Here is a 25782-nt window from a genome sequence, read left to right on the forward strand (position 1 = left end):
GGGGGGAGGGGGAGGGAAATGGGAGGCTGGGAGGAGGCGGAAACTTTTTTTTTCTTATTCTCAATTAAAAAAAAAGTGTATGTGTATGTGATGGCATAACACACATGTGGATTTCAAAGGACAACTCTGCGGTGTCTGTTTTTTTCTTCAGCCACGTGAGTTCTGGGTGGTACTTTAAGTCCTTAGGTTTGACAGTAAGAGCCTTTACCGCAGAGCCATATTGTGTCCCATAAAAATTTGTGATCTCATATAACAGGAAGTCTGGGGATGGGAAGGTGTGTGTCAACTCCATGGGTTGATGTTTTCTGCAGCACAGGGAGCTTCTATCTTGAGATCCTATCCTCAGTTCATTGCTTCTGTGGCAGCAATATTGATGTCTTAGGAACATTTTCATATGTTGTATGCAGGGGTAATTACAACCAGTCAAGATGCTCCTCCAATCTTGTTCACTAAGTAGGGAGGAAAGCTCTTCCCCAAGGTCACCCTGTACTTCATAACCAGTTAGGCCTCAGACTCAGACCTAAGTGATAGCCACTAACAAGGAGAACAGTGATGTCATATTGACCTAGACTACTTTTTACCCATCACTGGATTTTGAAGTGTGTGTGTATATGTGTGTGTGTGCGCGCGCGTGCACGCGCTAAGCATAATGCCTTATAGACTAAACAGTAAACTCAGATTGCTCTGAAGGAGTGGAGTGGTTTGATTCATGCCTTCATTCTCTTTCTTTGGTGAGATAAAGACCATGACTTAAACAACAGCGTTTGCTGGGAGGGTAGGAATGTACTATGTATCAGAAGCATCTGAGTTTGAGAGGAATAAGGACAGTAGATCTATTTGTGGGGTGCACATTGGATGTGGCCTATGTGTGCCAATTTCCCGGCAAGCACACTCCGTACTCAGCCATAGAATTAGTATATTGATGTAGAATAGTCTGTTATATTCTGGTGTGCAGAAACAGCAGTTTAGTTTTACGTTAAAATAAGCTGGAAAGTCATTTGCTGAGACCCCGAGGTAGGAAAGGCTGTGTTAGATATAAAATGTTTAAATTTTTTTAGAGGTGGTGCCTTAGAAATTTGTTACTTCCAGCAACATATGCCTAAATGAATTTTTGTAGAAGTAAGGAGAGCTGGGTTTCACTGAACCTCGCGTGGCAGGTATTAGAAGTCCTCTAACTTTAGTTTTTGCAGTGGAAATTTGAAATCCTGAAATCTGGTGTATCTGTGGACATCTTGTCTCTCTGTTGGCTGCAGTGGAGGAACATGGATTTAGTTCTCTGTCTCTTACACCTGGAGCTTCTGCACTGTAGCTCTGTTTCACAGTGTCCCAGGCAGCGCGTAATCTTGCTTTTGGGAAGCTGATTTGGGCGCCTTGAGTGTGGCTGTTCTTGTTCAGAGTTTAAAGTGAGTGCCCATCACTTTGTGTCAGCCACAGATTCCCTCCAAATTCCCATTTGTGGCGTTTTCTGGAAGCTTTCACAGAAATCTTACTACTAATTTAATACTGTAGTTTTTGGAATAGAAAATCTAATAATTTCACTCATTCCAACAGCGTTTCTTTTTAATCTTTCTGGACTTTGGTTGTAATTACTGCTTCTTAAGGCAAGTGTTTCCCATTACAGTTGTTGATTTCTCATGCCAGTAGATGCCTCAGGCTTGAGCAGCTTTCATTTAACATGTGGGAAAGCTAAGACTCAGGAGAGATCTGCCTTCCTCTCAGTTTGCCACAGAGGCAGAATCTGAACTGACCTCTTGAGACTTAGTTTAGAACATCCTTCTGGAACTGTGTTGGCCCAGTTAGCAAAGACTGGAGACTAATAACTCACAGAGAAGAAAGCTATAGTCTGGCCCATAGTCTAGGATGATGACTGGGCTCCCAACTGTGATAAAGAAGGTTGTCATAATAAGGGCACTGGGCAGTACAGAGGAACTTAGAGAGGCCAGGGTCCCACCATGTCTATCAAAGGCATGTCTCCGTTGAGTTAAAGACCTGCTTACACTCTCCAGGCTGACAGCTTGATTAGTTGTGTCTCCTTGAGAACCATGGCTCCATCACTTGGGCCTGTGGGAGACAGGCTACATTCAAGCTATAAGTGTACCCTGCCCCTGAAAGCTTCCAGCTTAGTTTCCAGCAAAGGAGTAGTGACGGCGCCCAGGCACATTCGCAGTAGACCCGGCACAGGAGTGTTCCGACACTTTCCCTGCTCTTGATTTTCTTGTCTTCTCAGCAGTATAGCTTTGAATTCATTGCCATCAAAATGTAGAAAGCAAACCAGTTATTTAATGATGTCTGAAATCCCTTTAATCATAATTCTTAATTAGTTGGTTTGAAAAGATGCCGCTTTATTTTCTTCTGAGATGGTCAGAAGACCAAATACATTATTTTTCTCCCCTAAAGCGTTCATCAGGTTCTTCCAGTTAACTGTGACATCCTGTTTATATGCCATGGGTTACAAACCACTTTTATGTGGGTTCTGAGATACATAGGAAGATTCAAAGGCGTAGGAACAGCCACCACAGTTTTTGTTCTCTTCCCCTTTTTGCTGGGAAATTTCTGGTTGTTTATTTTTAATTAAAATATTGGTTTATTTTTAATGTTTGTATTGTTAAATAAAATATCTTAAAGCCACACAGAAATCTTTAGGTCAGCAAATGAAGTGGGGGCACCTCTGTAACTAGCACAGAGCTGTAACATCACTTATTATGAATCGGCTTTTGTGCTTTCCCAAGTTGTCTTAGTTGCTTTCCTGTTGCTGTGATGATAAGACCCTGTGACTAAGGCGAATTACAGAAGGAGGAATTTGTTGGGGTTTGCCGTTTCAGAAGGTGAGCCCATAGCCATCATAGTGGAGAGTACGGAATGAGAGCTTATATCTCTATCCTCAAGTAGGAGGTAGTGTGTGTGTGTGTGTAGGGTGCTGACTAGGAATGGTAAGTGCTTTGAAACTGCCTTCTTTGAAACTGTGTTCTTCCCTAATGACACACCTTCTCCAACAAAGCCACACTTCTCAATCCTTCCCCGAAAGTTATTTCAACTAGGCGCCGAGGGTTCAATATGAACCTCTGGGGCCATTCTCATTCAGATCACAGCGTGGTGGAAGTCACAGCTTGCTCCATCCACATATGACCATCAAAACATGACCATAGTTTTGATGGATTAGAGATCAGTTTTGGGGATTCTTTATGATTTTTCTCCCGTTTGTTATTAGATAATAAAATAAAAATCCTGATGATTTAAAAAACAAAACTGGTCTGTAGACTACATTTCTCTTTCTAGGTTCCCCCATGTCTTCCTTTCCTTATAATTTATCTGCCAAAGATAAATTTTATCTTTGTCAGCTTCCTATGGGCCAAGTTTTCTCTGAGGATGGACCTTCTTGAAGGGGGAAGAGTTATTGATTTTTTTAGGTGTGGTTTTCAGTCCTCTTGCGGGTTTTATTAATGGGTGAGTCTCTTCTACCTCTCTTTGAGGAGGTAAAGCTCACAGGCCCATATGTAAGAACTTACACTGGTTATTTCGTGGTCTCAGCTTGTGAGGAATTCACGGGGGGGCTGGCCACTGTGAGATTAGGGAAGCTCATGTCAGCCACAGAGGTCTGCTTTCTCAGTTCCCCTCACCTGGGTTATGGCTTTTCTTCTTTAGTGTCATATTTTTAAAAGTTTCACCTAAACAGGCCTATTCTTTGGGCTGTTCCTAGTCCACCATTTCCATCAGAGCCATAGGTTTGCAGTCACGTGCTTTTACCTTCTCTGTCGAGTTCTTGCAACACACTGAGCTATGAGCCTCTAATTCTTTGGTTATCTCAGCCTCTGAGGACTCAGATTGTAGTGTTCAGGTTTACCTTTTAAAATCATTTTGAAAGAGATTAAATTTATGCCCACTTATTTTTTAATGAGACTTTGATATAAACATAGTTTGCTTCAGTTTTAGCTTACTCCATCATAATAATTTTCATATGACCATTCTTAGTGGAATTCTATCATCTCATACAGACCTTGTTATTTTTGTTTTCAGCTTCAAATTAAAACTTCTAAAAAATCATTTGTATTATAATACAGGTATAATTTTATTTATGAGTGAAATACAAATAATATGTAGGTTTTTGCTTTTTACTTTAACGCTGAAATTAGTTAACATTAGCCCAATACAGTGTTGACTGTTTCTACTCTCCTCATTCATGTTTATGAAGATGTGAGAATGTATTTATATATATGCTTTAACACTGTAGGATATAGTAAATGGTTATTGTTGTTCTCAGAACAATCCACAGGATGAAATGGAGCTATTGTTTTCAATATAGATGTCAACTCACCCTAACATTAAAAAGTCATCCCAAGATTGGTATATGCCTGTGATCTTCACACAATGGTGGCTGAGGCAAGAGGCTTGTTCTGAGTTCAAGGCTAGCCTGTACTACATAGTGAATACTTAGTTTTTTAACATCTTATAGTAAGACCGTCACTCAGCCAGAAAATAAAACAAAATATTTTCTATAGGCAAATGAGTAATTATTATAAGATTATATAGCGAATTCTTTTTATCTTTATCTTTTGTATATATGTTTATAGCTTTGAGACATCAATGCATTTTATTTCAAGCCAATTTAATTTGAACCAGTGCATACACTGGGTGGTACTGGTCTTATGCATGTTAGGCAAACATTCTACCACTGATGTTTTTTCCTAACCTGATGTGGGATTCCTCTCTGAATGCTGTGATTACCATTAAAAACTGTGCTGAGCCTATAGCATGGCAAAACAGAACTAGGCAAAGAAAGCTAAACTAAATGCTTTGAGAAAGAAGGTGGAGTCAGGAGACTCCATGTAGCCTCCTTAGGGAAAAGACGCTTGCCGCTGATTAAAATCTTGCCAGTAGGCCATGAGCCTTGTGGTAAAATATTAAATAATAGAAATGGGTTAATTTAATATGTAAGAGCTTGCTAGGAATATGCTATAGTGATTGGCCAAGCAGTGATTTAATTAATACAGTTTCTGTGTGGTTATTTTGGGAGTCTGGGTGGCCGGAAAATGAACAAGAAGCCTCATGCAACAATAATGCAATATATATAACCCTTTTAAAAATTTTATTTAATTGTTTGAGAATTTCATAAAATGTAGTTTGATAATATTCACCCTCTCCTCCCAATCCCCCAGCTTGGTGTGGTTTTTAAATTTAGTAATCCAAAGGCTCCGCTTTGTGCTGTCCATATACTTTGAGTGTGGGGCCACCCCCACATGCCTCACACTTTTTACTTAGTGATTAATCAGCGGGTGTTGGTTGATTAGCTCAGGGTTTCCCACTTGCTGCAGTGCTGTGTATCATTTTTCATGGATACATATAGACATTTTATTGCACCTTTCCCTAGGGAGATAACAACAGTGAACCAAATGGAGGCACATTCTGATTATGTGCTTTTCCAAAGCTAATTGGCACGGCCCCAACTCCCCTTCTGTATGATTCTGCTGAGCTTTACTTTCCTCTGCATAATGGACGGTGGTAATAATGAGGAAACCTGGTTTCAGTTAGACATTACAGCATAATTTGGTTTGTTTAAGTCCTTGGTAAACGGTGAGTGCTGCTCTCCTGGTTGTTTTAGTTGATAATTTGAATTGATGCTGGTGTGAGTTCGTCCATGAGCTAGCACTGAAATAGAAAAACTGACAATTTAACCCCCCGAAGTGGATGCTGTTTTACCCATTTATGTGTCAAGAGAGCATTTTTGCACAGAGTAGTGTGGTATTTCTGTCTCTGAAACCACTGTGCTTGCTGGGTTTGGAAGTGAATAGTGGCTCCCAGCTGTGGTCTGCTCTAGGTATATTGACCACTGCTATTTTAAGAGGATCTGTCCCCAGTTAAAAAGTTGCTCCTAATTACGTGGTGTTACAATGAATATCTCCTACTCTAAGGTCAAATTAGTTCTACCCAACTGCTGCATTATGTTTTTGATGTTAACCTCTGAATGTAACTGTTGTTTTTAGAGAAGGAGAAATGGAACAAGAAGAGAGAGTTGCAGGTGCCTTAAATACAAAGAAAATTCCCTGCAGTATTGCAGTAACTTTTATGGATTTGGTTTTTGTTTATTTGATTTAAGGATTCATCATATAATTCAGTTATAGATTAATGATACCGCATGTTTTATAATTGAATGTAATATGTATTTCATTTCATTGGATTGTCTGTATTTTTACATTTATTTATTATTGTGTTTGTATGCATGTTCATGTACATGTCTGCTTGTGTGTTTGTGCATGCACACATGTGGAGGTCAGAGAGGACAACTTTTGAGTCAGTTCTCGTCTTTGCCCTTTGCTGTGAGGCAGGGTCTCTCCTGTTTTTCGTCATTGTACTGTGTGCTCCTACTTAATGGCTTTCAAACTTTCCGGTCACGTCATTTCCCTCAGCTTCCTCCCTCCGTAGGAGTATTGGAATTATAGATACAACCACGAACTGTATCAAGTTTCTTACATGGATTCCAGGGCCCTGAACCCAGGTTTCAGGTTTGTGAGGCAAATGCTTTTACATACTGAGGCGTCTGCTCAGCCCTCATGTCGTCATCATTTTAAGAGTTGCAGCCAATTCAGTGAAGTTACACGGAATCAAGGCTTTTTATTCTTTAATGTGAAGAATTCACAGACTATATGGAGCTATGCCACCATTTTCTGTGTTACTTTCATTCTGGGATTTATTTGGCCACATCCTCATAGTGTCAGAGTTTATTATATCCAGATAAACTCTAAGGAAATTACTGCATGAATGTAGCAGGTGTGAGTATTTTGATCCTCTGCACAGAGTGCCTTCTCTGCTTGTTCTTATCACAGGCATTGGGTTCCTGTCTGCTGGATATACTGCAGACTGCTCACCATCCTGTAACACTTTTTATTCTCACAAAGCATAAGGTACACCATTATGTTTCAATTTTCTCAATTACAATAGCATTCCATATTGGGATGATGCAATTATATTCCAGTTACTTAGAAATTGATTATCTCCACACATCTCTTAACATATCTGTTTGGATCATTATTTTTGTTTTGTGAATTTTAGAGTAGCTTTTAATTTTACTTCAAGCTATTGGGAGCTCGTAGCTTAGCCGCTCAGATTGTAACAACAGTCTTGTAGGTTCACAGTGACATTCATGCCAAGTGTTCTTTCTCAACTGGTTCCAGGATAGGGAAGGCATTGTGGTTACCAAGCTGCACCAAAATCATTATTCCATTGTGGTTTTCTCCTATTTGCTTAATGTGTTTCTGTATTCCATGTGGCTGTATACCTGTCCATCAACTCATATGAGTCTCCTCATGAAACTTTGAAGAAAAGAGTCTTCCCCGTAGAGTGTAGAGGCGTGCTTGCTTTATACAGAAAGATATTGCATGGCTCTCTTTCTGTTGCTGTCATGATGAAGAGTCTACATTTAAAAGTGCAAAACCTAGCTGTATCGAGTGAGTTTTTTTTTATGGGCAGAAATTTTTGGCTAAATTGCACATCTCTATGAATATGTTTATATTAATACCAATACATTTAGAACATGTCTGAGAAATAAGAGAAATAAGCACAGAGAGTCCACTTGTAGAGAAAGAGCTGATTGTCCGGCACACACCCGTGAGTTTAGTCTGTTCACTAAACTCGGGTGAGTAGAACAGTCAGATACTGAATTGATGTTCCACCTGGAAGGTGTTTGGTCCTACCACTTGGTACATGCCGGTGTGTTCTAGAGTAGAAAAGCTTTCTCAGTGTTTGTGATTGTGTTCTGAAATGAAGGTCTTAGGAGGCAGGCGATCTCAACTGAAGTCATTGCATCTTTTTGAAGTTTAGTTTTCTTATCTGTGAAATAAAGGAGCGATACTCTGTCATCATTAGGTATCTTCGTGCTGCTGTGCATTTTAAGATTCTATACAAACTATTTCTTATGTTTGATATTCAGAAGAGGAGGTAGCTACTTTATTTTTATTTTCTGTGTCACTCAAGTTAATGGTCTATGCAGGTGCATGCCACTAGTCTTATTTAGAGATATGTTTCAAGAATATATGAACCAGTATATTAAATTAACTTTATATTCATTAAATTTTTAATTAGCATTTCAGTGCCACCTGAAAGGAAGACATGGTAATTCATACTATTTTAAACTTTATTAAGTTATTATTCTTAGCAGCATTCATATTTTGAAGGATAAAAGCTTTTAAAAATATCTCTTAGGTACATATCAAAAGAAAAATAATTTCACATTGTATTATTGTGAGCAAAGCTTATTAAGGCAGAAGAACAGACTGTAGAAGGTAATGTTTAGGACAGGAGCATTCTGAGAATCTGCATCCAGGATTTTGTTTCGTCTGTTATTTTGGTCACATGTAAAGTGTAGCATCAACATTCCTTGGCTGGACCGAGGTTTGGTTCAGATTGTTCTTCTAGTCTGCCCTGCTGATTTGAAGCCAAATTCAAGAACAGCTTGGAGCAATTTTTAATAAGTTACTAGGTCAGGCTTTTCCGAGTCTTCACTCCTAATCTGGTGTTCTTCTTGCTCTTTTACGAAGCACCTGTTCTGTCTCAAGATGTGGCTACCACTGCCTTCCTGCTCTATTTTCTCTCCTTGTCCCTGCTCTGGCAACTGTCTGCATCTTTCTTTGCCTTTGTTTCTTTTTCTTCTCACATTTGCTAATAAAAGTTTCTCCAGGAAGCGTTTTCTTTCTGCACAGTGCCCGCCTCGTTATGTCACCTGCTCTTTTTTTCTGCCACCGAGAGTTGTATGCTTGGTGCCAAGTTGCTCATGGCTTTTTACATATCATCTCTTACTGTCTCTTGCATTGCAGGCATGAGTCTTCCTTGTTTCTATATTCCCTTAAAATCTTTTCATTTTATGATGATAAAGAATTTCATAAAAATGAGATAGGCATTTTCTTTCATTTTTTCAGTTTTTTTTTTAAAAAAACTATTTTATGAGTTTGAGTGTTTCGCTTGCATGTATATATGTGCAACTGCAAACAAATACATTTTACAGAGAATGTAAAACTCCTTATCAAATAAAAATGTTTACCCATAAAGTGTAAGCAGCTGGCAGAGAAGGGTCCCTGGGATGTACTGTGAGTCAGCCAAGCTTGTATCTTTAACAAAATTCTTTGAGCAAGTGGTTTTAGGATTCCAAGTGGGAAAAATTTATCAAAAGACTCAGGTTACTTAATCAGAACCTTTCAAAAAAGGCTCTTGAAATAATAATTTTAGGTACTACAGCCAATCAAAATTCAGAGGGAGTTGTGGAGCTCAGTCCCAAGGAATACATCTACAAAACACTCCCATATCTAAGCCTCAGGGAACATTGTAGAAGAGGGGGTGGAAAGATTGTAAGAGCCAGAGAACCAGGAAGTTTGCTGTGAAGTTATGTCTCCTAGTAACATCAGAAGGTATACCCATCAATACTTTCCTCATGACCATCTAAAGATGAATTGAAGGATGATACTAATGGACATGCCTGAGTCTTACAAAAGAATACACCCAAGTGAATAAGGCTGGGAGTGGAAGGTACGGCCTCCACAGGGAGGAGAACACTTGTTGTTGTCCACTGCCAAATGATCAGCCCCAAAAGCATTTGTACAAGTAACATTGTATGGATTCAACAGGTTGTAGTTAGGACTATATATGTATATTCAGATACATATACATATACAATAGCATTTAATGAAAAAAGAGGTTATGAATTTAAGGAGAATTGGGTGGGGTATATGGGAGGATTTGGACAGAGAAAACAGAAAGAAGAAATATTGTAATTAAATTAAAATCTCAAAAATAAGCAAAAATAGTAAGTTTATACTCACTTATTCATTTAACCCTTTTTACACTTCGCAGAAGTTTTCAGTGTGCCTTTTTGTCCCAAGGGCCTACTGCTACTAGCCTCGGTTGTTTGTTGGTTTGTTTTTCCTCCAATCCTGAACCTGTATCCTGAAAAAGTTGTCAGAAGACCACAGCAGATATATCTGGGTATGGAGACGAGTCACTTCTGACATGTAGTCTAAAGTCATGTCCAGAGACTGGGCTGAGACAGGACCTGAGCTTTCTCAGTTACTAGGTAGCAAGGGGCTCAGTTTGGGGCATAAAATATGGCACCCAAGAATGCAGTAGTAAGAACAACAGCAACTTTTAAATCAATGCTCTTGTAAAAAAGTTGAAGACGTGCTCATTAATTTTAAAATGAGCAAAGCTTCTCCTAAATCTGGGAGGCTTAGACCCTTGAGTTTGTCCACTGCTCTTAATACCATAAAATCAGTGTTGCTGAAAGCACCGAATGAATGAGTGATGTTCACACACAGATATGCCCATTTACTCTTCAGTAATGAAATGCTTCATAAAAAGCAGATATGCATTTGAACCAGCGTTTCTACTTAGAACTTATTTATGCTCGTCAGCTTTTTATTGATGGGAAAAAAACACTACAGGACATCAGTTTATAGGAAGAAAATTTATTTTGGTTCAGGCTGCCAATGGTCTGTGGGCAGCAGCACAGAACATCATGTTGGAGCAAAACTGCTCCTGTCCTGGCAGCCAGAAAATGGGAGAGAGGAAACTGGAAGCAATGGAGGAGAGGTCCAGGGACAAGGCACTCTTCTCAAGGATGGACTTTCAAGGGCAGATTTCCTCCAGTTCGTCCTGTTTCCTAGACTTCTGTTACTTCCACATAGCCAATCTAATTATAAAGTCATTAATGGATTAACCCATTGATGAGGTCAGGTTCATGAACTGATCTTCCTCATAGAATTTCAAACTCCAGATCTTGTTGCCTGGGGGAGCAAGGTTTTAACTCATCATCACCCTTTGGGGGGCATTTCAGATCCAAATTGAAATATTATTCTATGGAATGTAGATTTCACATCAAGATTTATATATCTTGGAAATACTCTTTCAAATATTCCAGATTGCACATAAATAAAATATGTGTACAATACATGCATTATGTATATCTGCGGATGTATCCATCAGCCAATCATGCTGCTGTTTGAAGGATGACAACAAACACAAGGGACCAGGGACTGTCTGTTTTCTAGGAAGAAGTGAGCAGGGAGTTCAGAGATTTCCAGGATATGCAATATTTTACCTTCTGTTAGTCTCTCTTGTTGTAATTATTTTGAAGTATACTTTATTTTTATATTACCCAAAGTCTAAGAAAGAATATGTGAAGCTTTACATACATTTTAATTAATATTTTAAACGCGCAATTTGTTTGAAGGCGTAGCTTGTCTATCTGGTGTAGCTAGAAGTAGTCTCTGGCCTGCTGGTCCCCTGGACTGGTTTTTCTCCCCCCCTCCCCCTCTCAAAGCCACTTATGAAATAACTATTCTGAGGCTTTTATTAATTACATATTCTTTGATCTATTAGCTCAGGCTTCTTATTAACTAACTTTTACATCTTGAATCAGCCCATTTCTATTATTTTATATTTTGTCATGAGGTTCGTGCTTTGCTACCTCACATCTTACTCCTTGGTGGCTGCTGGCCTCTGTCTGACCCCGCCTTTCTTCACCCTGCACTCAGTTTCGTTTTCCTGCCTGGCTATATTCTACCCTGCCATAGGTCAAAGCAGTTTCTTTATTAACCAATGCTAATATAACATATTCACAGCATCAAGAGGGAAATCCAACATCAATCTGGAAAAGAGGTTTTTGCGAATGGTTCATATGAGCATTGCAGATTCTATATGATTGCTTTGTTTGGTAACATGATGATAATGGAGGACATTAGTAGACACATGCATTAGTGGTATGAGAAATAGGCATACAGTACGTAAGTTTAATGATGCACGTTTTCTTTAGTCCATTGCCAGAAAACCCTGGTTCATGTTAGATGGTCTTGGTAATTGGAGAACGTAGGTGCACTAGCGTCAGTTTCTAAGGCTGTGTCAGTGAGCAATAGAATTCATAAAGATTCTCTTCACTGTTACAGAAAAGCTCAAGAGGAGAATAAGAAAATTGTCCTAGCTGGCTGTGTTCCCCAAGCCCAACCTCGGCAGGACTACCTCAAAGGACTGAGTATCATCGGGGTAAGTGTGGACCTGATGGGTAAATAGAGCACGAGGTCATCAACTCATTCTAGTGCTTACGACTCTTTTAACCACACCAACTTTGTCCTGTATGTGTGACTTTTCACCTCAACACACAGGCGCGTGTGCACACGCACACATACACACACAGTACACCCTATGTTGTAGGTTTTCTCACTGAGAAACTACTACAATAAAAAAAAACACACACTATGAGGTTTATGGCTTGTCTTCATCTTGGCCATCATGAATGACCTGGTCTTCAACCCTGTTACTGCTCTCCAAATCAGCAAATTTCTCATCTTCTTGAGCTTCCTGCTCATCCTTCCCAATACCTAATGTGTGTTTTTAGAAAGCTCTGTTGTGTTATCCTTGCCTCTGGGTGTTGGCACAGTGCAGCCCGTGTTGCACAGCTCTCTGCTGCTGCGTCCTCCTCCAGGGTCCCATCTCTGGCTGCTGTTGCCCACTGTGGACTTGTCCGTGTGTCTGTCTCAGCACAGAGTTAGCTTTTGAAATTGGTTGTACACTTAAGCAATTTTTTATTTTGTACAAAGCCCATGGCTCCAATAATTATTCATACCAGGATAGCATTTTTATTCCTTTAACAACTGTGTTTTTCTACTCTGCACATTTAAGTGTAACCATTAAATGTTTGTTTACTGATTTGACCACAGTTTTTTCTTTTGTAGTTTTATTCTTTTGCTTAACTGTCGGACAATTTGTTCTGAGAAGTTCAGAGACTTGTCTGTTTGCCTTAGGTAACAAAATGACCGAGTGCATAACTTCTTAAACTGTGGGTTGTGACTCCATAGGCAAATGAATGGGGTAAGGACGGTCATGGAAACTTTGGCAAGCGCGAAACATTTCTGAATGCCCACCAACTAAAAATAAGGTCAAGTCACTATGTAACTAATCCACAGTGTTCTGGTAGTGCTTGCCTGTGTTGCATCATGTGACTTCACTCTAGCCTTGGTTCTGAACACATCTGTGCACTTTGTACTGAGCATGCTGTCAGGCCCTCAGTGCCAGTGAACACCTCTACCTGAACTGCTTCTGCTCAGGTTCCAGACTGAGTTCTGTGAACTACGGTGCTTTTACTCTACATACAGCACTTTCTGAACTCAGAAAAGTAATGGCTGAATTACAGCAAACAAAGATGTTTGTCATTTTCCTACTCTAATTCTCCAGCATCTATCAAATCAGTTTATCTTTGGATTGTGTTGTTTTAGACAAGCAAACCTTTTTAGCTTATTAGTATTTGCTTTCATTTTAAGTAAATGTTAAAATTGTATGATAATGAAATGTTTTAAAATTTCTGTATTTATTGTCAACAAATGTTTGATTTATATACTTACTTTATATCTTTATCCTCACATTCATCTAAAATGTTTCAGGCAGTCACAATGGAAAATATTTAGGGAGCTTGCCTGAGAGTGTAGTTGGGCTCAGTCAGTATTTCTTTACCACATGGTGACATTTTTCCTCCCCGTCGTTCTGTTGAAGATCTGCTCAGGAAGCTCAGCAATGATCATGAAAATAAGGCTTTATTTTGACTAAGGGCAAGTGAAGTGGCTTAGCAGATAAGGGTGCTTGCTGTCAATACTAATGTAAATGTGGTAACTTTTCAATACTAGCATACAACCAGAAACCAAGGAATTACTTAAGTAATGTTATCTTTACCATTTTACCCATTGGCTTGCTGATCAGGCTGTTTAGGGAAAAGATGCCCTAGATTCGTGCCAGATCCGGACTTCTGACAGTTGAGTGCCCTTCACCTGGTCTCTTGGGGACACAGGTATATGGACTTCTTTTTTAGTCCAACTGAAAAGTTGTCTTTGAGGTGTTCATTGGCTTTTAACAGCTAAGCTCAAAGTGGACGGCTGACTTCCAATTGCTTAAGCCTGCATGTTCCATATGACTATTATACTTCAGTTGAGCATTTAGTGTTTCAGCTGAGGACGTAGTGACCACAGGTGGTTGGTACCTGACATAGTGGACCGGGCAGCTGTGAGGATCTCTGTCGCTGCAGAAAGTTCTACCCTCGGGAGATGTGAGGACAGCATTTTTCATTTGCTTTAGGTGCCAGCATGTTGGTGTGTTTCCTCTCTCCATGTTTAGTTCTGACTTCCAAGTCTTTTCTTAGAGCAGGGTAAAATATTTTTATGGGCTCTTTGAAAGCCCCTCATCAGAATGACTCATTAATGTTATTTATGAATTGTTGCTCGCCGACTCCTTTCCTCCTTGTTGAGAACATATGGAGTCGTAAGGGAACAGGCTGCATAGTGTCCCACTCCCACCCTGTATATTTATAATCGAGCGCCCGAAGAGTACAAGATATTGCTTTACTTACTTTATTTGAATTATATGCTGTTGAATAAGCTTTTGTGTGTCCGGGGCTGCAATTTATGGTGCTGAGAATAGCTTTCCTCCTCTCCAAAGAAAATGCAATCTATTGTGCACTCTTCAAGGGGACTTTGGGTCTGTGTTTGTCCGTGGTGTTTTCTGTCCCCTCCTCCCACCTGCACTGTTTTGGCCTAACTTCTCCCTTTCCTCTTTAACGACTGTTACTGTGATCTCTCCTTTTCTCTACCTTTCCTCCATTTTATTTTCCCCACTGTCCTCATCACTGAAAATAGACTTAATAGTTTCCCCAGATTTCATTATGAGATTCTTTTCTGTTCCTTTGTAATTAAGGAAAAATAATCATATTTAAATTCTGTTTAATAGACACACTTTCCTGGTCCCTTGTCCCTCATGGATGCAAAGCCCTCTGATGTCTGCAGTCACATTGAATTCTGAGGTCCTCACTGTGTGTTAATCTGTGCACTTTCCTAAGCTGTTGGCTTTTTTCTTTAGTGACCTTCACAGTAGAACATTTGACTAATTCCATCTTTTTTGTGTATAGACGTAATGGCTTTTTTTTTGAAATAAAATTCATGCACCACACAGCACATCCAATCACAGCATGCAGTCCTGCGGTTTATTCAGATGTGTGACCATTGTTGCAAACGCTGTCAGAACACCTTTCCCTCCTGGAAGAATCACAGGGTTCCTTGGTGTACCTTCTTATTTCCCCTTCCTGTCACCATGGGCAGTCACTCACTTGTTCCCCTGTGAAGTTTTCCATCGTGGTTTTCATCTAATGGGGTTGCACAGTATGAGGACCGCCCTGATTTCTCATGGCGTGTAATGGTGTAGCATGTCTCATTGCTCCTATCCCTTTGTGACTTAATGTTTCATCATCAGTTGGTGGAAATTTGACTTCACACCCTTTGGCCATTGTCACAGGTTTTTGTGTGTATAGGTTTCCAGTTCTGTTGAGTAGATTTTGGACTTCTGAATTATATAATAACCGTGTTTAGCAGTTTGAGGAAATGTCAGACTGTATTCCCAGCAGCAGCTGCAGCCTCCAGCAGCAGGTGTGTGTGCGTGTGTCACAGCCATCAAACCGGCCCCAGATGCTGGGACCCTCAGTCCCATGGGGACTAGTGTTACAGCTCTCTGGTGGCTAATGATAATAATCTCAGGCCCAGGCCGCTTAAGACCCTTTGCTTTAAGGCTTGGCAACTGTTTGGAGCTTGCTTGCTGGTGGAGGCCGGAGCTCTTTTGCTCTCACCAGCTCTGTCTGCCTTCAGTCTCAGCTCACTTCTCTTTCTTGACCTACCTCTCCTTTGTCATCCTTCATTCTCGCTCTCTCCTCTGTTCGCTCAGGTTTTTACCTTGGCCACTGTCTGGAGTTCTTCAGCTCTCCTCCCATTGCTGTTTCTCCTGCTGCCACCAGGGTGGTGACCACCACCACCACCACCACTGCCTTTGTCCCGTTGCTGCTTTGGTGCTGCTTCAGCTGGCTTCCTGCTTCTTTACCACTCGCTCTACTGTTGAGAAAGATAAAAGTAGGCCAAGGACATGATGGGAGAGACATTTAATTACGGCTAATTATCTGAGAGCGGCACTAATGGGAGTCTCCTGGCCACCGTGAAGGGTAGGCTGCTGAAAGCGAGGGTGGTTGCGCAGTCTTGGCACAGCCATTCTCACAAATTAAGGTCTGTGTTTGTCCCAATCAAAGACCTTCTGCTGGGCTAGCAGGGGAAATGCTAGGTGAAAGTGGTTGCTAGATTTTGATTTTGTGATAAGAAGTTTGGTGTGAGTTGGTTGAAATAGTCATGTCTGGGACTTTGCCTCTTCTGTAGCTGGAGTTGTGCTTTGGTAGCAAGCAGGTGTGGTTGCTGTGTACTTCTTCAAGGCCTCGGTGAAGCGTTCTGAATAGTTGGCAGTCCAACTGGTTGCTTGGCTCAAGGCAACCAGGGTACCAGGGAAGGTTCTCAATTGTCAGTTAGTGTCTTGACCTCCCCTGCCTTATCTTAAAGGAAAAACAGACATTGGGCAGGTACTTTAATAAATGCCTAAAATCTTTAACATTAATTTAAAAGTAGCTAATAATAATTTGACAATGCTTAATTCTTGCTTCAGTGTCCCAGAGAAGTGGATCCTTCTAATCTGCCTCAAAAGCACCATTTATTGCAAGGTTCTCATGGGCCTACGGCTCTTTTTTCCTTATGAAGTTCATAGTTTAGCTTCTCATCTCTGTAACTGATGACCGCCACATTACACTGCTCCCCTGCTTTCTTATTCCATTTGTGTGCTTAAGGACCAATGTTGGACTCTGCCCGAAACTTTCTATTTCTAAGCATGTAGGAAACTTTATTCTTGTTCTGATTCCGTCACCAATTTATTTCAAATTTTTCTCATTTTATTTGCTATCTGCTGCTCTCAAATGATACCTTGGTTATTCATCCGTGTACAGTACCCAATTTGGCCGAGTCCTCTGCTTACGTGTGTCCAAGTCCCAGGAGATTTGAGTCACTGTGTGTGTTGTGACTTGCACTTCCTCCTGTGTCAGACTCCAGTGGGAATCACCTGCGTGCTGTTTCAGCACAGTGTTTCTATAAGCAGATGCCGGCCCTCACTTCTCTCCACAGGTACTGAGTAGCTGAGCCCACACGAATTCAAACCTCTGTTTTTCCTTCTCTCCACCCTTCCTCCCTCCTTTTCCCTGTATGCTTCTGTCTTCCAGGCTTCATCTGAGCCCCAGTGAATAGCCAGCTGTTTTCTTCCATCTCCTTCTGTTCCTAGTCACCAATCCCTCCACACAGTGTTTGTTCCACTGTGGTATTTGTTCGACACTCGGTGCATGCCTCCTGAGTGAGCGATGGAGAGAACAAACCTCTGGTCGGTCAGTTTGCCTTGAGAAAACCTAATCTGCTTGCAAAATCCCTGTCAGATCCCAGCACTTGGGAGGCAGAGGCAGGCGGATCTCTGTGAGTTCGAGACCAGCCTGGTCTGCAAGAGCTAGTTTCAGGATAGGCTCAAAAACCACAGAGAAACCCTGTCTCAAAAAAACAAAACAAAACAAAACAAAAAAATTCCTGTCAGAAATTCTCTCTAATTTCAACTAAGGATTTTTATGCATCCCTCATCCCTTATTTTCTGTCCATCTCTGTTTTTATCATCTTATCTTACTCTTAGCAGGTGACCCTGTACCAGCTGATGAGTTTTTATCTCCCCTGCTCGCTGGGGGAAGGCCCGTCTGCTTCCCCTGCTTCCCCTGTTTCCTCCTCACCTTCCGTCTGTGAGAGACTTTCCATTCCAGTCTGTTCTCCAGCTCCTCTTCTCTTTCCCCACCTCCCTCCCCGCCCCAGCTCCTCCTGCTCTTTCTCCTCCTCCTTCCTGCTTTCTCTCAGATTTATGACTGTATCCCTGTTCTTCAAAAGAATGAATTTTATTGCAGCATTTTCCCCACATCTATATAGCATACTTTGATCGTACCCTCTTTACTTAACTGTGTCCTGTTCTTCAATAGGCCCTGGTCTTTAAAAAGTCTTTATTTTAGCTTTTATGCTGTCCATCTTTTTTTTAAATTATTTGTTCCCCTTTTAGCATGCTTTTCTCTACCACATTCCTTCTCTTTGTATTTAAACTATTAAGAACTACTTACTCTTACCTAGACCCAATTACGTAAATTATTACTACATTACATTATCTCATTATCTTTTTTTTTTGTGACCTACTACTACTGTGCCTATATCTTTTTCTGGGTTTCCCATTTCTTTGGATTTCCAAAGCATTGAGCATAGGTTGGATGTCTCTCATTTTTTCTTCAGCTTCTCATCCCAGCACTTTGGAGGCAGTGGTAGGCAGAACTCTGTGAGTGTGAGGCTAGTCTTGTCTACAAGTTTAGACCAGCCAGAGTGACATAGTGAGATCCTTTCGGAGCATGGGGGCGGGTGGAGAGAGGGTTGATATGGGTTGATTTAGCCACATTTTACTCTTCTGTTTTGCTTTGCTTTAACTTCCTGAGCCTGCCCTTTGTGTGTGTGTGTGTGTGTGTGTGTGTGTGTGTGTGTGTGTGAGAGAGAGAGAGAGAGAGAGAGAGAGAGAGAGAGAGAGAGAGAGAGAGAGAGGGAGAGGGAGAGTGTGAGAGAGAGAGAGAGAGAGAGAGAGAGAGAGAGAGAGAGAGAGGGAGAGGGAGAGGGAGAGGGAGAGGGAGAGGGAGAGAGAGAGAGAACAACAATACTTGAAGCAATTTTAGAAGACCAATCTTAAGCTATTTTACTTGACTTCTCTAACTTCTGGGATCATGACTTTATTTATTTTACTGTCTTCATTTCATTCTAAACTCCTCTGTATCCCCTCAGTTTTCTTAGTGGCTTTTCCTGCCTTTGTGGACAAGACACCTTTGGTGTATCACTCCAGTTTAGCACCTTTCTCTGTGCTCTGTGGCACTCAGGGAATTCTTCCCTGGTCACTTGTGTGTCAAAAACGATCTTTACTATTGACCTTTGGTACTGTGGGTCTGAATAAGCTACTTAGCATTAGGTACAAATTCACTGAAAGAATTTTTAAAATCGATATTAAAGCACAAGATTTCCCATGTATCTCCTCAATATTAGCACATTCTATTGTGTAACCCTCCATTTTATACTCTGTAACTTTCAGCTTTGTAGAAAGAACATATTTTAATTAAAATTAAGTGTATGTCTTAGCCTGTGTTGAGTTTAAGTGGATAGCTGTGGCCTGACTTTTTCTTGGGAGACAAGAACAAATGTCTACTCAACTAGTTAAGATCCTAACAAATAGATCAAACATGCAATTCAACCAATTGTAGCCTTAGTGTGCTAGTGAATTTATTACTTTGTTTATTTATAAAGCAGGGTGCTTCCTCACTGCAAATCCCACCTCAGTGTGGGCAACAGCTCTAAAGCCACAACTTAAAGAGCCTCCCCCTTCTCCCCAGCAACTGTTTACTGCGTGAGCTTTCTGATTCTTCTTCCTTTTCCTGGGTAATGTTTCCGCTTCCAGTAATGGTGATGCAACAGCAGAACTCTGTTCTGGCTCACTGTGCCATAGTGCGTGATGTCTTCACTTAACCTTTGCAAGACACCCTTTACTCTTTCACAGGACAGTCACATATTTTTGGTTGTCGTCCGTCCTTCCTTCCTTCCTTCCTTCCTTCCTTCCTTCCTTCCTTCCTTCCTTCCTTCCTTCCTTCCTTCCCCTCCCTCCCTCCCTCCCTCCCTCCCTCCCTCATTCTTTCATCTATGTGTATTTTCTATATGTGTATAAAATCAAGTAATTCAAATACAACCTCCATCTCTCTAATCCATCTGTTGTGTGTGAGAGTGCTTACACACACACACACACACACACACACACACAATGGTAAGTCAGTCAAGTGAAATGGCACCAGCATTCTTAGGAAATGTTCCTTGACTCCAGCAGGCCCGTGAATGCATTTCCTCTCTGACTTCGTGTCCGTCTCCCTTTCCAGGTTCAGCAGATTGATCGTGTGGTAGAAGTTGTGGAGGAAACAATTAAAGGTAATGGCGGAGCATAAGATGAGCAGATGCATCTTCTGAACTAAAATTTTGTTATACCATTCAGTTAATACTTATTAATCATTTTTATAAAAGATATTGTTATAGGATAAAATCATACATTTTGTCCTTGAACTCATAGACTAGGAGGCATATATATATATATATATATATATATATATATATTTATTGTTCTTAAGTTTTTATTTAAAATTTTCTGTAAGACACTGGAAAGAAATGAAGAAATGAGCAGGGAAGTCATGTAAAGACACAGAGGGTTTGCAAAGTAAAATAAAGTAATCTTTAAAAGCCATATACTGTGTGATGTCAACTATATGGCATTCTGGAAGAGGGCAGCTATAGAAGCAATCCAGGTAACCTAGAGGTATAGGGACCTGTCAAGGAAACAGAATCCAGACGTGTTTTGGAGCAGTGATACTCTTGATATTGTGATGCTGCACACCTGTCAGGATGCACTTGCTCAAAACATTAAACTTCTGCTGTCAACTGTGAATGCTAGTGACCTGCCAACATCTGCTCCATCTTTAACAAACCTACCCCCGAGGTACTCTGGTGCAGATTGTTGGCAGTGGATTATAGAAACTCTTGCCCCTGCGCAGCCTCTGTGAACCTGAAGCTTCTCGGAAAAATGAAATGAATTTTAAAAATGAGTGGCATTCAATAGTGAGCTTCGCTGGAGGTGTGTAGAGGTATGTCAGGAAACAGGGCCCTTTCTCTCCCAGCTAAGTTTGATGAGTGACGGCATCTCCCTGATGAGTTTGGCCCAGTGTAGGTTCACTGGAGAGGCTGTGTTGAGTTTAGTTGTGAGAAACAGTAGTAGAGATGAGATGAGGTTTGTGGGACTCTTCCCTGGCCGTTTGGAGGATGGACAGGGGTGACTCTAGTGCTTGGGAGCTAATGAGAGCTCTGGAGGCCGAGGTGTGGTCTGACAGGTTCATTTAGCAGGTGTTGGCACTGAACCCTGTGCATCTTAAGTGGTTGGCTGAGTTTGCTTCGTAATATGTAAGAGATATTCGTCCTTTAGCTCCTGTTTCTACTGACCACACTTCATTTAGAGAGCCCAGCCAGAGGAATAATGTGCTTCCCACCCTGTAGCAGTGAGACATTTGTTGATTGCCTTTGAGCACATTATTTTTCTGATGCTTAATGTTCTCAGCGGCAGCTGGAGAGGATTTGAAGGTTTTTCTGCAGATTTTTCAGCTACTTTGCTTTTATCTTAATGTCCCAAACGGAACTATGTAACCTCTGTTTGCCTCTTCAGAGCTGTTTTCCACATTCATCTGTGTCCATTTAGGCTGGCATTTATGTGCTATATTACTTGAGATCCTTGCTCATTGGTACCCAGAGGAGTTCTTGTTTTCTGGTGCCCAGGAGGACCTTCACTCTGTTGTCCATTAGAACCTTTGATCTCTGGGTCCTAGTAGGATCTAATGATAATCAGCTAACTGGGGCAGGTGACTCTCCGCCATCAATACACCATCAGATATGCAGGGAGGTGCTTTTACCCCACTGACTCAGCTTCCTCAAGTTTTTTTTTTTGTGTGTATTTATATATATTTTGTTGGGGGAGAATATGAGTTATGAAACCAGAAATGGGACTGTGAGACCTGATCTTAATGGAGGAAGGGAGGCAAGGAAGGGGGTGGGACATGTGTTATGAATGCATAAAGGGATTTTGGTCAAAAGGATACTAACTAGTTTTGTGGAGAATAAGGGGATTGGAGAGGAGAGCAAATAAGAACAAATATGTATGAAAATGCCATAATGAATGTATTACTTTGTGTTCTAACTCAAATGAATTAAATAACCCAGACAATATAAAGAAATCCCACTTCCTGACCGTCACATAGCCCTACCTTTCTTACTTGTTTAAATATTGACTTAGCTACTGTCAGGCTGAGCTTACATGCTAACACTTGTAAAACATAATGTCTGATTACATGGGAAGACGAGACTCTAAGTTTCATTAATAATCTTAGTGAAAGACTGTGAAATCTGCTACTGTAAGCCAGTTTCTGTTTGAATGTCACTGGTTAATGTCTCTGTGCTGATTGTTTATGCTATCTATGTAGTGTGCTCAGATATGCCACTTTCTAAGATCCATCTTCTGATGTCTACATCATACTGCTTTATAAAATATCAGTCCCACAAAGAACTTTTATTGCATATAAACTTTATATTATTTTCTCTACTAGGACTCATTTTTAAAATAAAGCGAGTTCTGACTCCATAACCGAAATATGTTCATTCAGCATGCACAGCTTCAACACACCTTTTATACACACCGCCTTCCAAGGACCGCGGGACAAATCAGCCAGCAAAACGCTTGCTGTGTGAGCCTGGGGGCCACCGCTTATTCCCCAGAGCCCACAGGGAAAAGCTGGCATGGTAGCATGTTTTTAGTGAACTCAGCCCAGGGAAGGTGGGTGGATATGGGAGGATTCCTTGGGCTGCCTGGCCGGCCCACCTCCCTGAATCTGCCTTGTGTGTTTCAAGCCAGTGAAAGAGCCTGTCTCAAAAACAAGACGGGTGGTACCCGAGCAACACCAAACTGTGGCTGCCCTTTGGTCTGCACATCATACACGCCTTTTATGTGTACCCGCACTCTCGTGTACCTGCATACATGATCATGCAGCACGCACATATGCACACACAAAGCTTTCTTTACGATGTTATTTTAACAACAACAACAACAACAACTAGGCTGCCTGACCATAACCTGGTTAGCTTGGTGTTGGAGACTGGCCTTGTCATTCCTCACCAGGTTTCTGGTGTTGAGAGCAACTGTTATGTTTGGTTGTGATTTAGGGTCCTAAGACAGAAAAGCAGCCAGGGTTCTCCTACCTTTTTACACACGTGCTTATGTTTCAGGATCCTGCGACAGTCTTGCCGCCCATGCTCCTTTTTAATCCTTTAATTATTTAGATAACAAATCACTTACAAAATTGATTTTCATTGTCAGTTTTTTATAGAAATGGCAGCTTACGTTCGCTTGTCGAGTTTGAAACTTCCCCTGCTTCATGAGCAGGTCTTGTTAGGACTACACTTTGCATTAATTACTGTAGCAGCTGTAATCAGCACCTTGTCTAGTTCTTCGTAGCTTATCTTTTCCTTAGACATTAATTCGTTTGTACTCTACAGGAAGCCTGCTTGCACTGATTATGCACTGGCCAGCGACAAGTCTGAAACCTTCCTCTCTCGTTCCAAAGCTCATGTTATTTCTCTTCTATGGGGCTGCTTATAGTGAACAGAGGAGAGTGAGGAGGGGGACCTGTGGCTGTAATCACCACCCCTTTCTCATTGTTTAACTTGCTTTTCACTTTTTCTGATTCTTGCCCAGTCTTAATATGAGGGGAGGGCCCTAGTCTTACTGCAACTTGGTATGCCATGATTGCAATATCCATGGGAGGCCTGCTCTTTCCTAAACAAAAATGGAGGAGGAATGGATGGGGGCTTCCTGAAGGGAGGTGAGGGAGAGGGAACTGTGATTGGGATGTGAAAAATTATTTTAAAAATGCAAAATTTAATGTATATAATTTTGAATATTTTAGTAATAAAATATATTAAAAAAATTACAAATATATTTGATTGACTTTGACTGGTTATAACTAGTGCCTGACAGCTTTCATTATTTGTGCTTTATAAATGTTTTTTAGGAGCATTTTCCTTTCGGAATGTCTTACTTTTCACCATCGGTCTCCTTTTTCCCCAGTGTTAGGGAGGGAATTTGGTTCCAGTCAGTGGGATTTGGTTGTGGTGGTAGACTTTTTACTTGATTGGTTTTAAGGAAAATTAGCAAGAAGTTGAAGTTCTAGCAGAATGTACTGTGACATAGAAAATGTATCCTGCTTACCCAGCCCAGACGACAAGAATGACTCTAATGAGTGTCCCTCCAGAGACAAGGTCTGGTCACTGAGTCTGCAGCTAGTTGTGTTTTGGCTTGGCTGGTGACCAGCAAGGTTGCCATCCTCTGTGCCTGGCCGTCTCCTGGGGCTGGGAGTAGAAATGACTTTTTGTATGGATGCTAGGGATGCAGACTCAGGCTCATACGTGTGCAACACATCCTCTTATTCCCCGAGCTGTCTCCACACTCTGTCTTAAAAGGGAAATTTGTCTCAAGGTTCCCAAAGTTGCGCAATTATTATACCCCTATTGTTTTCTAGCAGCGAGCTCTGCTTCCATGGCTGGTTGTAGTAACTTTAGTATGGTAGCTGTGAGCATGAGAAACAGTAATGTTTTATATTGTGACACGGATGCTTTCTACAGGGACAGAAACATCTATCCCTGTGTTCTTTCAAATACCACAACTTTGTAGCTCTCTGACCAATTTCTAAATCAGGAAGGTCTGCCCTAGCAAGGCAGGCAGTGGACTGCAAGGCCTTTCTATTCAGGGTCAGGGCTAAGATCTGCCTGCTCTTCTTTCAGAACTGTTTTGGCTGTTGACAGTTTGGATGGGCACCTGAGTTAGACTGCAGAGAATTACTTAATCCCTCACATATCTCCTTCCCTTGTCATAAAAGGCATCTCTGCTCCCCGAAGAAGGCGTTTTCTGGAGACTAAGAGGACATGCTGACTTGGTGTGCCCTCTCTGTCGCAGCAGTCTGCCGATTAGCCCAATCGCAGTCAGAATGAGCGCAGCCTACAGCTCTGTGAGATGGAGGCAGAGCGTCACTAAGGACCTCCTGTTCTAGCGATGCTTTCATTTTCCTTGTGAAGCTCTTTCTCGCCCACATACCAGTTTCTCACTTCAGAGTTGTAGGGCAAACACGTTTTTCTGTGAAACATGAGTCTTGACATATAATAACCTTCAGGTTTGCAGAGACTTCACCTGTGTTCTCTAATCTTAGAGCGTCTTCCCAAGCTACCTGTCGATCAGGGAGGGTCTCGTTTTTTTTTTTTTTAATTAAATAAGTTAATCCATATTAAGTAGTATGAGTTTTATTTATTGAGAATATCATGCAAACGTGCAATGTGCTTTGGTCTTATTTGTCTACTCAACTTTAAATAATTTCCCCTTACAACACCTTCCCAGCTTCAAGTCCTTTTTTTCAACCACCCACCTATTCTAATAATGCCATCTATATACTAACTAGCATGGGACTACCCACTGGAGCATGGCCAACCTACCCTGACCACATTCCTAAAGAACGCTGGCTGTCGGTCCCCTTGCAGCCATTCACTGTCAGTAGCTCCTCAGCTAGGGGTAGAGGCTCATGTGCCCTCTTCCATCCAAGCTGGAATGGTGATTGGATTGTTCCTACATAGGTCTTGTGTAGGCAGCCACGGCTCCTGGAAGTCCACCCTGCTGTGTCCAGAAGAGACTGCATTACTCCTTCCTGACCACTGCTCTTACAGTCGTTTGACCTTGTCTTGATGATTTCTGTGCTTTGGGAGGACAAGCTGTAATACAGATGTCTTATTTATGACTACACACTCCACTGACACTTGTTCTTTGCACTTAGGTCAGTTGTGAGTCTCTGTATCTTCCACCCCACTAAGATGTTTCTCTGATTGGCCTTGAAAGCTGCATTAATCTCTGGATATAGAAATATCTAACCAAAGTTCAGCTTGAAATTATGTCTAGTGGAAAAATAATAGGGATAGTTTCATCCTCAATGCCTATGAACTTCCCAGCCATAGTCCTTGGCCAGATATGCCAGGCATGAGCTTTCTCTTCTGGAGTAGGCATTAAATCCAATCAGAAAGTGGTCGGTTAGCCCCATGACATTTGTGCAACTTTTATACCAGTGGGCGTATCTTGCTAGGCCATCATTATTGTAAGCTGCAGTTTTACTGCTGGATAAGAATGTTGCTCTGTGAGAACACTGATTTTTCCTTCCAGAGGACCTCCATTCAATTCCTAGCACCC

At 41.2% G+C, this 25782-nt stretch overlaps 1 protein-coding gene across 1 annotated transcript in view; it reads left to right on the forward strand.

Annotated features, from left to right (window-relative positions):
* Window positions 1-25782, forward strand: part of Cdkal1 (CDK5 regulatory subunit associated protein 1 like 1) — a 627408-nt gene that overhangs the window by 130155 nt on the left and 471471 nt on the right. The window contains exons 6-7 of the mRNA XM_050142389.1: window positions 11922-12018; window positions 19847-19895. Coding sequence (XP_049998346.1) covers window positions 11922-12018; window positions 19847-19895 — 146 coding nt within the window. The remainder of the gene's footprint in view (window positions 1-11921; window positions 12019-19846; window positions 19896-25782) is intronic.

Source organism: Alexandromys fortis, unplaced genomic scaffold, assembly GCF_014885135.2.
Source record: "Alexandromys fortis isolate MF-2015 unplaced genomic scaffold, M_Fortis_MF-2015_v1.1 scaffold_5, whole genome shotgun sequence".
Classification (NCBI taxonomy): Eukaryota; Metazoa; Chordata; class Mammalia; order Rodentia; family Cricetidae; genus Alexandromys; species Alexandromys fortis.